We start from the raw sequence: 15,983 nt of genomic DNA on the forward strand, positions 1-15,983 counted from the left end.
AGCTCCGTTGGCTCCTAGTGTAATGGGACAGTCTTGTGGACCACCCTGCTACATCCCAAGAGCTTAGGCACACCATAGCTGTCCACATACTTCCACAGCAAAGCCTCACAGCATAAACTGGTTTAATCCTGCCCTTTCATGGTGAGATCATTCCCTATCATAAGTGTCATAAAAATTACCTTGAAAACTCAGATAAATTCCATTAGATCTCCAATTAGTTGAAACTCCCAAACATTTGAGAATAAGTCTTGCATGTTGAGCTCCTACTAGTAAGGGAGACCAAGCAGCCCAGACAGCCACACCAAACACAACCACACCCAACATAGCCACAAACAACATGGTCACACATAACACACAGACCAACACTGCCATGCACAACACACAGATCCAATAAAGCCAGACTCAACACAGCCACACTGAACACAGCTGCACCCACCACAGTCAGACTCAACACAGACCAGACCCAACATGCATCCTCACTGTGCCCACCTCCAGCCTTCCCTGCTGTCTCTTGGAGAGCTCCTGCATAACACTGATGACCCTGATGTTGTCTGGGGATACCTCAAACAGGCTGGCCAGATTCAACACCACGTTCTGCTCACAAAACTCATCTTCCTTCACCATGAGGCCACTGGTGAGGGTGATCATGGGTGTGGTCTTGATGTCAAGGATGTGGCCTTCGCACAGCACCACACGGACCAACTTAGCACTGCGCTGGAAGAAGCTGGTCCCCATTGCCTGCGGGGGAGGGTCTGGGTGAGCTGGAGAGGTGGCGACAGAGACAGGCATGGCATAATAGTGTTTCCCTTGCCTAAAACTATCAGGGAGAGCTATGACAAAACTGACAGGGAGAGACATGACAAGACTGACAGGGAGGCCTGACAAAACTGACATGGAGAGACATGACAAGACTGAGAGGGAGGCATGACAAAACTGACAGGGAGGCACAACAAAACTGACATGGGGACATGACAAAATTGAGAAAGGCATAACAAAACTGACAGTGAGAGGCATGACAAAACTAAACAGATAGGGAGGCATGACAAAACTGACAGGGAGAGGCAAGGCTGAGTGGTTGTTCTGTTACCAGCAGGAAGAGACAAGGGAGAGCAGTTGGTCCTTTGCCCCAAACTGACAGGGCAAAGTACAGAGCTCCAGTGCCTCAAACAACACAAAACACACAGCCATTCCTTATATTCCCTACACAACACAACACACAGTCATTCCTTACATTCCCAACAAAATGCAACACAACACACAACCATCCCTTACATTCCAAACACAACATGACACAACACAACACAGCACACAGCCATCCCTTACATTGTCCAACATGGGAAGGAAAGCCTGAGGATGGGTGGGGTTCTCAGGCAACAGCTTGTAGCCGGCTGCAGAGGTGTTGAGGTTGGCTGGGGGAACAAAGACACCATCCACATAGGTGTCATAACGCTGAGGCTTTGGGAAGATGAGCAGGACAACGGCTTCAGAGGATGGACTGTGTGGCAGGTGCAGACGCAGCACCTGAAGATGTGATGTGAGTGGAGGGTCAGTGTGGTGAGGTTAGGTTAGAGATGCAGCTCCTGAAATAATAATTGATTGGGTTAAGTTAGATTAGGTTGGCTTAGTGTTGGGTGAGATTGTGCTAGGTTGTGAGGTTAGGCTGGGTTAAATGATGTTAGGTTATGCATCAAAAAGATTGGTGTAAATTGCCTGCTGTTTATCTTCAATTACTATTATTATTATACCACTGAAAATTACTACAACTACTATTACCATAGCTACAATCACTGTCTACTATTACTACTACCACCATTACAAACACTACAACACCATTACAAGCACCACAGCAGTACCTGAAGGGGCATGCTGGTCATGGCCATCTCATATGTCATCCCTGTTGCCACAACGGAGAAGAAGGTTGAGATTTGCTCCTGATACATGTAGCCAGCACACCAGCCTCTGTCCATCTGTCCATTGAGGAGGTCCACGTACCCACTAGGGCCTGGAGGAGGAGGAGGAGGAGAAGGCATTAGTAACACTCACAAAAAATCCCATGTGGAATTGACAATCTGGTAAATAGATTTATAAGGACAAGATAAAAAAAAAAGTGGCTTGTGTTGGCAATGAGGGTGATGGGGGAGAGGTGCCGCACCTCAGTGTCTGTGTCCATGCTCTCAATGATCATGAGGCAGTGATGCAGTGAGAGGCACTTCCATGCCTGCCATGATGGAACCACAACACAGGAAGCATCATGGACAATGCCTGTGGGATGAGACAAAAGGAGAGTACGGGGAGTGGTAAGGGATCTCAAACAACAACAGGTCTTTAATTTTTTAACTGCCTGATCTGGGTGCAGTGTGTGTGTGTGTGTGTGTGTGTGTGTGTGTGTGTGTGTGTGTGTGTGTGTGTGTGTGTGTGTGTGCGCGCAAGTGTGTGTTGCAGAGCTGTGTGTATATCTGACACACACACACACACACACACACACACACACACACACACACATACACACAAACACACACACACACAAAGTTTGCAATGTAGGTACAAGCAGAAGAGGTAATTAGTGGGTCTTGGAGGTTGTCTGGAGATGAAGAATATAAAAATGTATGGATAAACAGGGATATGGATGAGATTGAAAAGTTGAAGCAAAAGGAGCTGATAAATGAGGCTAAACAAAAAGACAAACAACAAAAAGAGAAGTTTTTCTGAAGAGTAAGAGACATGAGAATAAAGAAATGGTACATCAAACAGTATGTTATACTAATGTAAATGGATTAATGTCAACAAAGATGGAATTAAATGAGTTATTAAACAGAACCTCACCAGATGTTGCTGTATTATGTGAGACAAAATGGAAAAATGAATTGGGAACTCCTGACACTGGTAAATATGATTTATGGATGAAAAACAGAAGTGACAAGGGAGGAGGGGGGAATGATCATTCTGACTAAAAAGTGTGTTCAAGTGGAGAGGGTAATAAAAAGTGAAGACAAGTCTGAAATTCTACAAGTGATGATTAGAAGTGGAAAAGAAAGGATAATGAATTATGTAGGAGTGTATGTGCCACCTGTGACCAATGCTTGGCAAAAAGAAGAGCACGAAGAGACGTTGGTAGATGTGTTAAAAGGTCTTGAAAAGATAGTGATGGAAAGTAGTGATATAGTTATTGTTTGTGATTTTAATTGTAAGGAGATAAAGTGGGAAACACTGACAACTACTAAAAGTGAGACATCATGGAGTAATAGACTGTTAACCTGAACAGTGGAAAACTTGATGACTCAGTGGGTAGACTGTGATATAAGATTTAGTGGAAGAGATAAACCATCAAGACTTGATTTAGTGTTTACCAAGGACATGGAAATTATTGAAACAATACACTATGATAGCCCTCTAGGTGAAAGTGATCACATGTTCATGGAATTTAATTTGAAAAATGAAAATGTAATCACTGATGAAAATTATAAGGTAAGAAGATTTAAATATAGTAAAGATGATTTTGAAAAATTAAGAAAGTAGTTTGTTGCCATGGGCTAGAAAGACTTTGAAGATGTAGATGTTCCAGAAAATGAGATGAATTTATAAGGAAATATAATTCTGCTGTGGAGAAATTTGTACCTAAAGGAGGAGTCAGATGTAGAAAGGGTAAAGAATGGTTCAATACATAATGCAAAGGAACTACAAATTGTAAATCAAATGGTTGGAATAGATGGAAGAAGAGGAAAACTGAGAGCAGATGGGAGGAATATATTGATGCTAGAAACAAGTACATTGAGATAATAAGAATGGAGAGAAGAAACTATAAAAGAGATATAATAGATATTTGTATAAATGAACCCAAACAGGACATGGTGGAGGTTATGAACAATAGTTTCAGATTGTTATTTACTGTGGAAGGGGAGTTTGATGCTGGAAGGGATAAGTTGGTGAGATATATACTGAGTGCAGTCCAGGTCAGTTATGAGGAAATACTTAAGATGATGGAAGAACTTGAAGTAATTAAAGCATCTGATCCAGATGGAGTACCAAACAAGATATTGAAGACCAGTGTCCTTGAATTGTGTTTTTTTTTTTTTTTTTTTTTATGTAGGAGGGACACTGGTCAAGGGCAATGAAAATCCAAAAAAAAAAAAAAAGCCCACTGAGATGCCAGTTACAGAAAAGTAAAAAAAATTGAAGGATAAGTGTCTTGAAACCTCCCTCTTGAAGGAATTCAATTCATAGGAAGGTGGAAATACAGAAGCAGACAGGGAGTTCCAGAGTTTACCAGAGAAAGGGATGAGTGATTGAGAATACTGGTTAACTCTTGCGTTAGAGAGGTGGACAGAATAGGGGTGAGAGAAAGAAGAGTCTTGTGCAGCAAGGCTGTGGGAGGAGGGGAGGCATGCAGTTAGCAAGATCAGAAGAGCAGTTAGCATGAAAATAGCAGTAGAAGACAGCTAGAGATGCAACATTGCGGCAATGAGAAAGGCTGAAGACAGTCAGTTAGAGGAGAGGAGTTGATGAGACGAAAACTATTTTATTCCACCTTGTCTAGAAGAGCGGCATGAGTGGAACCTCCCTAGACATGTGAAGAATACTCCATACATGAATGGATAAGGCCCTTGTACAGAGTTAGCAGCCGGGGAATGAGAAAAACTGGCAGAGACATCTCAGAACACCTAACTTCATAGAAGCTGTTTTAGCTAGAGATGAGATGTGAAGTTTCCAGTTCAGATTATAAGTAAAGGACAGACCGAGGATGTTCAGTGTAGAAGAGAGGGACAGTTGAGTGTCACTGAAGAAGAGGGGATAGCTGTCTGGAAGGTAGTGTTGAGTTGATAGATGGAGGAATTGAGTTTTTGAGGCATTGAACAATACCAAGTTTGGTCTGCCCCAATCAGAAATTTTAGAAAGATCAGAAGTCAGGCATTCTGTGGCTTTCCTGCATGAAATGTTTACCTCCTGAAGGGTTGGACGTCTATAAAAAGACATGGAAAGGTGACATGGAAAAATGATAGGAAAGGTAGATGTTGACAGACAGTGCTGAAAGAGTTTGACCAGGCAAAGTGCCAGCACGGAGGCACAGTTTCGGAGAACAATAGGAGGGACCCCATCAGGCCCATAAGCCTTTCGAGGGTTTAGGCCAGCAAGGGCATGGAAAACATCATTGTGAAGAATTTTAATAGGTAGCATGAAGTAGTTAGGGCGTGAAGGAGAGGGAGGAACAAGCCCAGAATCGTTCAAGGTAGAGTTTTTAGCAAAGGTTTGAGCAAAGAGTTCAGCTTTAGAAATAGATGTGATGGTAGTGGTGCTATCTGGTTGAAATACAGGAGGGAAAGAAGAAGAAGAAGCAAAGTTATTGAAGATATTTTTGGCTAGATGCCAGGAGATATTTTTGGCTAGATGTCAGAGAGTCATGAGGGTAGTTAGATCTTGAAAGATTTTGACACTTTCTATTAATGAAGGAGTTTTTGACTAGTTGGAGAACAGACCTGGCATGGTTCTGGACAGAAATATAAAGTGCATGAGATTCTGGTGATGGAAGGCCTAAGTACCTTTTGTGGGCCTCCTCTCTATCATGTATAGCACGAGAACAAGTTGTGTTCAACCAAGGTTTGGAAGGTTTAGTCCGAGAAAAAGAGAGGAATGTATGCCTCCATGCCAGACACTATCACCTCTGTTATGCATTCAGCACACAAAGACGGGTCTCTGACACAGAAGCAGTAGTCATTCCAAGGAAAATCAGCAAAATACCTCCTCAGGTCCCTCCAACTAGCAGAGGCAAAATGCCAGAGGCACCTTTGCTTAGGGGGATGCTGAGGAGGGATTGGAGTGATAGGACAAGATACAGATATGAGACTGTGATCGGAGGAGCTCAATGGAATAGAGAGGGTGACAGTATAAACAGAAGGATTAGAGGTCAGGAAGAAGTCAAGAATGTTGGGCATATCTCCAAGACGGTCAGAAATACAAGTAGGGTGTTGCACCAATTGCTCTAGGTTGTGGAGGATAGCAAAGTTGAAGGCTAGTTCACCAGGATGGTCAGTGAAGGGAGAGGAAAGTCAAAGCTGGTGGTGAACACTGAAGTCTCCAAGAATGGAGATCTCTGCAAAAAGGGAAGAGTGTCAGAATGTGCTCCACTTTGGAAGTTAAGTAGTCAAAGAATTTCTTATAGTCAGAGGAGTTAGGTGAGAGATATACAGCACAGATATATTTAGTTTGAGAGTGACTCTGTAGTCGTAGCCAGATAGTGGAAAACTCGGAAGATTCAAGAGCATGGACATGAGAGCAGGTTAAATTGTTGCGCACATAAATGCAACATCCAGCTTTGGATTGAAAATGAGGATAGAGAAAGTAGGAGGGAACAGAAAAATGGCTACTGTCAGTTGCCTCAGGCACCTGAGTTTCAGTGAGGAAAAGAAGATGAGGTTTAGAAGAGGAGAGGTGGTGTTCTACAGATTGAAAATTAGATCTTAGATCACAAATGTTGCAGAAGTAAATGAAGAAAAAAATTGAGGGGGTGTCAAGATACTTAGGGTCGTCATCAGCAGAGCAGTCCAACCAGGGGACATTTGTGGTCCCCTCCCCAGATGAGGACTCCAAAGCTGGTGTAGGAGTTGCCATGAATTTTGAAATTTTGAGTGAAGGTTGTGTGTGTTATTAGGTGCTTATAGTTTTGTGTGGAGGAAGAGAGTTGTCTTTATAGGACAGGCTGTGACTGCCCCCTTGTGTTGTGAGACACAAAAGGAAAAGTTCAGTGAGATCATAGCTAGGTTTAATGATAAGTTCACAGTACCCCCTGATCCAGTGCTTTAGACCTCACTGGGAGTAATTATTGTTTTAGCAGGTGTCTACTGCCTCCTCCTGAAGGAAAATTATGTGAAAGAACAATAAAGGAAAGATGGATGGAACACTTGGAAAAAGATGAAGTTTTAGTAAATTGTCAATTTGGATTTAAAAGGGGAAGATCATGCTCCATAAACTTACTGTCCTTTCATTCAAGGATAGTTAATATTGTGCAGGAGAGAGACAGATGGGTGGATGGTGTCTACTTAGACTTGAAAAAAGCAAAGTACATCCCAAAGATTGCTAAGGAAGATTAAAAAATTATGGAAAATTTGGAGGAAGACAGCTGGAGTGAATGGAGGATTATCTGGATGATAGAGAGATGAGAACTGTAATACAAGACCAGAATTCATTTTGGCTAAAAGTAACTAGTGGTGTCCCACAGGGGCCAGTTTTAGGACCGATAAAGTTTGTAATATATGTGAACGACATAAATGAAGAAACAGATAGTTATATGAACTTATTTGCAGATGATGCTAAACTGATGAGAAGGATAGATAATGTAAATGACTGTATGGTACTGCAAGATGATTTAAATAAGATAAATAGATGGAGTAAATCTTGGCAAATGGAATTCCATTTGAGTAAATGCAAAGTAATGGAGTTTCATAAGAGTAAGAAAAGAATACAATATTATTATGATATCGACGGTGTGAAGTTAAAGAAGTCAAAAGAGGAAGTAGATTTGGGAGTAACAGTTACTGAAAATTTGACACATTGATAAAATTACTGGAGACAGTGAAATTCTTAAAAAGAATAAGAATGGCACTCATATTTGGAAGAAGAAATGATAAAAAGTTGTTGATTTCCATGATAAGACTAAGATTGGAATATGCAGCAGTGGTGTGGTCTCATCATACAAAGAGGAATATTATAAAATTAGAAAAAGCAAAAAGAGCAGTCACTAAGATGGTTTCAGAGTTGAGTAAATTGACCTATGAAGAGAGATTAAGAATGTTGGAAATTCCTACCCTTGAAAATAGGAGAGAGAGAGGAGATTTAATAAACATCTATAGAATGATAAATGTTATGGAAAATGTGAAGAAAGAAGATTTTTATAAATTTAGACACACAGAGTACAAGGGGTCACAGCAAGAAGTTGAAGAAAGTTAACTGTAGAAGAGACATTAAGAAGTATAGTTTTCCTCACTGAAATGAGAACAAATGGAATGAACTCAGTGAAGACGTTGTCAATGCCGAAACTGTCAGTGCTTTTAAAACCAAACTGATAGATATAGAGACGGGGTACTATGAGATTACTCCCCTTTCGTACACCACAACTAGGTAAACACAACTAGGTAAATACACACACACACACACACACACACACACACACACACACACACACACACACACACACACACACATGGAAGTGAGAGAGAGAGAGAGAGAGAGAGAGAGAGAGAGAGAGAGAGAGAGAGAGAGAGAGAGAGAGAGAGAGAGAGAGAGAGAGAGAGAGAGAGAGAGAGAGAGAGAGAGAGAGAGAGAGAGAGAGAGAGAGAGAGAGAGAGAGAGTGTGGGCTCGCTCACTCTGAATTGCCAAACATCATTTCAAGACATATGGGTGCAAAATACAGGCTGCCAAGATTAAAAAGAGCCTTCATATCATATGATGTAAGTCACAGTTACATGCTGTTCATCATATGATAAATGTTGCAGTTTATGGGTTAAGGACATTAACCTAACATAACCAGACCTAAACCTTAATAGAAAAAATAAAGAGTCCAAGGTGTGGTTTGCAGACCTCCTCTTCCTCATCCTCAAAGGGTACTGGTGCCATCGATTGTTCAGCACTCAACTAATTTTGGCAAAACACTGTGCAATCTTAAGAATTGTATGCCTTGCTTATGGAACTGCATGATAAAATCCAAGTATTTAAATTTGTGTGCACTGCACTCAGTTGCCATTGTGACACTGAGTACCCTTGTGGGTAACTAGCTGACTGCTGTGACTGCAACATATACACATGGTGACTGGCTGAAAATAAATGATGCATTGCCTGGAAGTAAGTGACATTTAACGACATTCTAATGTCATTAAAAGTACAGTTCTCATTTGCTGAACAGTTGCAATTGTGACACTGAGTACCCTTGTGGGTAACTAGCTGACTGCTGTGGCTGCAACATATACACATGGTGACTGGCTGAAAATAAATGATGCATTGCCTGGAAGTAAGTGACATTTAACGACATTCTAATGTCATTAAAAGTACAGTTCTCATTTGCTGAACAAAAGAGATGCAAGAGAGCATGCATCATTACATACTGGAAACAAACATACAAACACATGCATCACACTATATCTCTCCAAGTAAACCCTGTCAGCATGGACTTACAATTTGTGACGCAGTGTACGATGGATCACGTCACTAATGTAACCATGAGTGACCCTAAAACAACCTTCACACCCATATTGTACAGTATGTATTCACCACCAATATCCACATAATTTAGCTGCTTCATGAGGAGCTGCTATAGCTAAGATTATTCAATGTCACTATCTCCTTTTGAAAAAGCATAATATTTTGAGCAGTAAAAAGATTTATCTCAGTCTGAAAAATTATCATGATCAACATATTTACCAAGAAGTGGCCCCAAAAAACAGGTATACACTGTCACTCTATTGCAGTGTCTTGCATTGGCTAATGATCATAGGGGTCTTCCTGGGGAGGGAGTGGGAAGATGGCTAATGTGGGAAAGGAAGGGGTAAAAGAGAGGGCTGAGGCTCACCTGCGCTGATGTTGCTTGGTCAACTTCACATAAGGGTCATTTAGCTGTCTCGTCAACCAGTCCTGTGAGCTTTTACTTTTTCCTCTCAGATTTTTAGGCACAGTCTTGTAAGCAGCACATGATATACAAGAGTAACAGCTGCCCTGTACAGTGACAGTGTGTCTTGAAGCCATCACTCCCACTACCCTGTTGTGTTCTTGTTCTTGTTGGGGATTTGAGGGGCTGTGCAGGCTGTGGTGCCACAACCTCTAGAGGCCTGGAGGTGCTGGCAGCAGGCAAGTTATCCAGTTATATTCTGGTGAGCTCCTGGAGGAAGACCCTGGTATGGTTAAGTGTCTTGAAGGCCAAGCTGGGGTCTTGGAAACCACCCAAGAGGTCTGCTAGTGATGGCCTGTGGATGTGGAGTAATAACACTGAGTGGAGAAGAGCAGTGTGGTGGGAGAGGTGGTGAGAAGGACTGGGTGGAAACTGGCTCCAGAATGCATGTTGCAAATGTTTAAAATATGTATGTAATCATTAACATTATTTTGGAAGTCTTGCAAATGATATCTACAAATTAACAAAATATTATTTTTGATGACATAAAACGTACCTTTTTTCTCCCCCAAAAAAGTCTCAGAAAATGAGCCTGCATCTTATAAGACCAAGGTTCAGCTTTGGGACAGTGGCCAGTGGTAAGTCTGTGGCAACAGTGGCCCTTAGATTAAATCCCAAACATCTTCACATACATAAACAAAGTGATGATCAATTCTATACCACAAAAACAACTCTTTTTTACAAGATAACAATGCATAACAGGTCATACTTACTAGTAATTCACATAAAATAACACCAGTCAGGAAGAAATTAGGTGATGACTCTTACATTTCATGTACCAAAACAAACTTGCAGTTGGTTGCAAACCAAACCTGGTGACAGCTGCAGGATTCACTGTGTTTCTTAGTATGATGCCATTATTCCTTGAGGTAAGACACACCTCCATACAACTGGAATTGTACCTATCTTTTAAGATTCTTACCTTGCATACATGTTCAACAAAACTTGAAGCTAATGAGAAACTATTGCATTCTTAAAAATAGCTTACTACCTAACAAAATAAAAGATTTTATAAGTGAAGAGAGTGTCATGAAGTAGGGCGACTCATGGTGATGGTTTGTACTGAATATTTCAAATAAAAATACATTGTAGAGAATAAGGTGAATCTGTTTTCACACATCCTTATGCTTTGAAAATGTACTAAAATATACAACTAGGATCATGTGTAGAATGATGATAAAAAAATGTGATGTACAAACTTTATTACAATCTGGCCTCTGACAATGTCACTGTCTATGCCACATTTGTTTACATCTCACAGCAGGATTAGTCTAAGTACTAGTGTTGGTAGGTCCTAGCAAATATTAAGGTTTATTAAATGTAAAATATTGAGATCTAATAAGGATCTGAATACATATAAGAGGGCTTCAAATGTCAGGTGAAACCCTTCACTTCATATTCAGAGCTTAAACCTGTTTACTTACCTTTTTTTTTTTTTTTATGCCTGCCCAAACTGAGGTGCGTCTTATTGAGTCCATGTGTCTTATAAGCCATTAATTATGGTATAATGAAATACGAATAAGTGTCTGCATCCAGCATTTGAAGAAACTGCATAAACAATATAAAAATATTTCATTCATGCTGGCTAATATTAGGCACTGATTTAGTGTTGTCATAAGCTCAATAGATTTTTGTACTCCGATTGGTGTATATATATATATATATATATATATATATATATATATATATATATATATATATATATATATATATATATATATATATATATATATATATATATATATATATATATATATATATATTTACGCAAGCCCAGTGACACATCATAAAGAGTTAAGACTGCTAAATAGAGAGGGAAACCTGTGACCATAGTCCTCATGAGTAAATAAAAAAAATTTATGTCCGTAGATATGCAAAATAACTTATTTGCTGATTGTACTACATGTAGCCCTTCATCTCTCAAATTATAATGCAATATTTTTCAGGCACCAAAGATTTTTCAAAGGGAGTGCATTAATGATGCATATATCGAGTTTGTCTAAATCTGAAATGTTTGAGGTGCATTTATCACATTTAAACCTAGTCAATTTCACATAAAGCAATGACAATCAAGTGGAATAGAGAAGCTCCAGTGGGGAATTATATGAAACAGACATTTTCTGATGTTGCTGTATTATATGCTTAATTGCCATACTTTTAAACCTTCTGCCAATGCTGGTGATCACCTGGCCAAACTGCACCAGACAATCAAGATAGTGGGGAAGTCCTTACTTTCAAAAATCCAAAGTTTACCAAGGTTGTCAATCAGTGGGGTGGGCAAGCATGAGTGGTCACCAATGCTTACATCTCATATTCTTACTCAACTCAGCACATCAGTGACAGAAAAAAATGTATGAGAAACACGAATTTGTTTACATCTGCTGCAGTCACCATGGCAACCAGCAAAGAAGTGACAGTTTGTTAGGCTACTCCTTTATCATTTTTTGATAAGGAAATCCTCATTAACATGGTAAAAGAGCATATTAATGTAATAAATAACAAGAACACAAAGTTTTATACAGTAAACAAGAAGGCAATGGAGTGGCTAAGAAGTTTTGTGATGAGTGGGCATCACAAGACTCACCAGCACATGAGGAAAATGTGAAAAAACATCAGAAATGGATGTGAAACATTGTTTGACATTGTTTATGATGTTATATAATGCATGGCAATATGAACTGGGTGACATTGATGTCTGTGTGTGTGTGTGTGTGTGTGTGTGTGTGTGTGTGTGTGTGTGTGTGTGTGTTTACCTAGTTGTATTGTACAGGGCACGAGCCAAAGTTCATTTTGTCCTGTCTCCATAACCATGCTTATTCAGTTTCTCTTTAAACATGTGTACACCGTTTGCCAAAACCACTTCTTTCTTCAAATCATTCCAGATTTCAAGAGTTCGATACGGGAAACTATTTCTTGATGTAGCTCAAACATCCACTCTTTATTTTATTCTCAAACAGATGAGAAACATTGTTTATGAAGTTATATAATGTATGACGTGAATAGGGTGATGTTGGTATCTGTGTGTGTGTGTGTGTGTGTGTGTGTGTGTGTGTGTGTGTGTGTGTGTGTGTGTGTGTGTGTGTGTGTGTGTGTGTGTGTGTGCATTGTACAGGGCACGAGCCAAAGTTTATTTTGTCCTGTCTCCATAACAATATTTATCCAGTTTCTCTTTAAACATGTGTACACTGTTTGCCACAACCACCTCTTCCTCCAAATCATTCCAGATTTCAATAGTTTGATACAGGAAGCTGCATTTCTTGGTGCCGCTCAAACATCCACTCTTCTTTATTTTCTTCCCATGTCCCCTCGCCCATCTCTCTCCCTCCTCCATCTGTGATAGCAAGTCAATTCTGTCTATTCTTCCTATATTGTTTACTAATTTGTACATTGTTATCAGGTCTCCTCTTACTCTTCTCTCTTGTAGCGTTGGTAATCCCATCTCTTCAAGTCTTTCTTCATAGCATAAGTCTTTCAGTTCTGGTACCATCTTTGTTGCTATCCTCTGTATTCTTTCCAGTTTCTGTATATCTTTTTTTCCTATTTGGAGCCCAAACTAACACTGCGTGCTCCAATTTAGGTTATATCATTCTTGTTATAATTTTCTTCATTATTTCTCTATCTAAATAGTTAAATGCCACCCTAATGTCTGTTAAAAAGCTGAATGTAGAGCCTTGAGTTTCTTGATTTTTTTATAGTACTTCTTGTTTAAGTTCACTATTATTGTCACCTCTTCTCTCAGTTCTTTGTTTTCTTTTTCTCTTTCCATCTTCCTCTTCTTCATCTCTATTATATCACTGGATATCTTTTTACATTGCCACCACCCACCTCTCTCTCGCTTCCTTCCATGTCTTTATTATTGCTACTAAATTATGAATTTATCATATTTTCACATTTTCTTCAATTTTCCATATTTGTTTATTTGTATAAGCTACACTGAAGTCTTCTTCCTTGAAACCCTCAAAAATATTTGCTGTGTCCGCCACCATCTTCCTTCTTGGTAACACTGACAAGACAATGTTTACCCATACACTACTCTCCCATTCACCTTTTTTGCTCACTTCCCAATTTACACTTCACTTCCCCTGCACTCACACATCACACAATTCCCTCTTATAGAGACAGGACTCAAGCTCGGCCCCCTGTACAACCAAAACTTAGGTTACCCCTTAGAGCTGCTGTGGATGTGTCCAATTAGCTGGGCAGCGCAGTGTGTGTGTGTGTGTGTGTGTGTGTGTGTGTGTGTGTGTACTAACAATACAGGGTGTACCATGAATTAAGGTACATACCTTAGGATATGATAGTTCAACTAATCCTAAGTCAAAAATACTCTATACACACACATGCTGTTTGCTTTATTTTGTGAGAAATTAACCTGTAAGTTGTGTATTGTGGGAGCGGCTTCCCTGGGATCAGTCTCCTGATGATGGATAGGTGGTGGAGGCCCACAGGAATAGCCAGCAAGATCCCTTCACCTAACACCAACGGATTTCTTTCCTTTGGGGACTCATGAAATCCTTGGTATACAAGAACAAATCACGTTACAGAGAGGAGTTGATTCACAGCATTAAGGAAGCTGCAGAGCAGATAAGGAATGACAGGAGCGAAAAGAGGCACTTTGGCTATCACTTGATTGACAAGGCTTGCCATTTAAATGTCAAGATGATAACTGTCAAGGGGATGACATTTGCAGTGAACTGCCATGTGTGTTTTAAAAAGTAGCACTGAATAACCACTGTATTGTTGTGTTACATGCACATTTTCTTCACTGGCACATGCAAAAATTTAATCTGTTATTTGCTATTTCCTGTAAGGATTTGACTGCATACAATGTACACAAAAATTTATCACTTAATGCTACATAGCACCACACGAGTACGTAGTGAGCCAAGGAGGGGAGGAAGGAGGCAGAGGCACACCCAGGCAAGCAGCTCCCGCAACTCACAACTTAGCTACACATTAATTTCTCACAAAATAAAACAAAACACAGCATATGTGTATAGAGTATTTTCAACTTAGAATTACTTGAACTATCATACCTAAAGTGTGTACCTAAACTTGCAGGACACCCTGTAAAAACTAAGAAAAACACAACAATCTACTGCTAAAACACAGGGCATTACAAGCTTAATTCCTATACAGTTATTTCCAGTAGTCAGGATAAAGATAGGTTACACTGGTTTAGGTAACATAAGGTAAGACTAGATTCACATGCATACACGTGCAGGCACACTATATGTACACACGAGCATATGTGAGGAACTGGTACAGCCTGTCCTGGGAGTCCACGTACATTCCTATCTCGGTCACTTCAGACACGCCTCTTCCGGTAACGCAGACAGTGACATTCATGGGGCCAACCAGCTTAGCCTTGGAGCGACAAGTAACCTTCTCCCTTGTCAGTGTGTCACAGAGCTCCAGGTTGTCGTCCACTATATCACAGGGGACGCCTCCAACAAAGGCCCTGTTATGAGAGTTAAGGATGTGAGGTAAGGCTACAGCTTGAGATGTGCATTCCCCAATATCCCAGTGCCTTTTCTTTATTAACAGGCTCTAATAGTGTTTGGAGCTCCCCTGATTGGAGTGGTAATTTAAAAGGCTTTAGTGGATGTTATCAGGGTTTTCAAGGGCATTTTCATGATTCAAGTAATGGTTTAATAAGGTTAGTAATAGTTTAACAGACTTTAATGGATGTTACCAGAGTTTTCAAGGGTGTTTTTATGATCAAGTAATGGTTTAATAATGCTAGTGACAGTTTAAAAAGTTTCAGTGGATGTTGTCAGGGTTTGCAAGGATGTTACTGTGATTCAAGTAATGGTTTAAAAGGGTTATTGATACTTTAACAGGTTTTAGCAGATGTTGTTATGGTTTGCAAGGGTGTTTTCATGATTCCAGTAACAGATTAAGGAAGGACAGTGATTAAAACTAAACTAAAAACTCCACAACACAACACATACTTGGTAAAAACATTCCCACTCTTAGCTTCACTGGAGACAAGATCAGTGTGGTCAAGCTTGCAGTGTTTGCTGTTGTGGAAACTGCCATGAAGATCCAAAAGAGAGCCTGGCAATGACCAAAGAAGAGCTACTGTCTCAATAGTAGGTGACCTTGCCCAGCCATACTAAGGAGAGAGTGACACAGGAGGATAAGGAGATGAGGAGATGAGATGATGCATGAGAGAAACATGTAGAACTGGGAGAGAAAGGGAGGAGGAGATGTGTATGAGTGCAATACATGCTGTGGGTGTAAGGGGATAACCTCTATTGAATGGAAGAAGGGAATAGAGTGCTAGAGAGAAAGAGAGAGAGAGAGAAGAGAGAGAGAGAGAGAGAGAGA

The 15,983-nt window shown here is 40.2% G+C and overlaps 1 protein-coding gene across 2 annotated transcripts; it reads right to left on the reverse strand.

The window, feature by feature from the left end:
- Positions 1–434: 434 nt before the first annotated feature.
- Positions 435–10,036, reverse strand: LOC135110038 (uncharacterized). 2 transcript variants are annotated; one of them, XM_064022019.1, is made up of 5 exons: positions 9,555–10,036; positions 2,153–2,262; positions 1,854–2,002; positions 1,324–1,521; positions 435–738 (listed from the first exon to the last, which is right to left on the reverse strand). In XM_064022019.1, the coding sequence occupies exons 3-5, from the start codon at positions 1,965–1,967 to the stop codon at positions 448–450; spliced, it is 603 nt and encodes a 200-aa protein (XP_063878089.1). In that variant the 5' UTR covers positions 1,968–2,002; positions 2,153–2,262; positions 9,555–10,036; the 3' UTR covers positions 435–447. The 2 variants fall into 2 exon arrangements, with proteins under 2 accessions (XP_063878089.1, XP_063878090.1); XM_064022020.1 differs by lacking the exon at positions 2,153–2,262.
- Between the last annotated feature and the right edge of the window lie 5,947 nt (positions 10,037–15,983).

The sequence above is a fragment of the Scylla paramamosain genome, chromosome 19 (genome assembly GCF_035594125.1).
Source record: "Scylla paramamosain isolate STU-SP2022 chromosome 19, ASM3559412v1, whole genome shotgun sequence".
NCBI classification, from domain to species: domain Eukaryota; kingdom Metazoa; phylum Arthropoda; class Malacostraca; order Decapoda; family Portunidae; genus Scylla; species Scylla paramamosain.

What these genes read in the sequence shown, in the direction of transcription:
- LOC135110038 (XM_064022020.1), bottom strand. Translation starts at nt 1,967, where the DNA reads ATGGACAGAGGCTGGTGTGCTGGCTACATGTATCAGGAGCAAATCTCA. An exon ending in TGACCAGCATGCCCCTTCAG is followed by an intron (nt 1,522 to 1,853) that starts GTACTGCTGTGG and finishes TCACATCTTCAG; the next exon opens with GTGCTGCGTCTGCACCTGCC. An exon ending in TCCTTCCCATGTTGGACAAT is followed by an intron (nt 739 to 1,323) that starts GTAAGGGATGGC and finishes CCTCCCCCGCAG; the next exon opens with GCAATGGGGACCAGCTTCTT.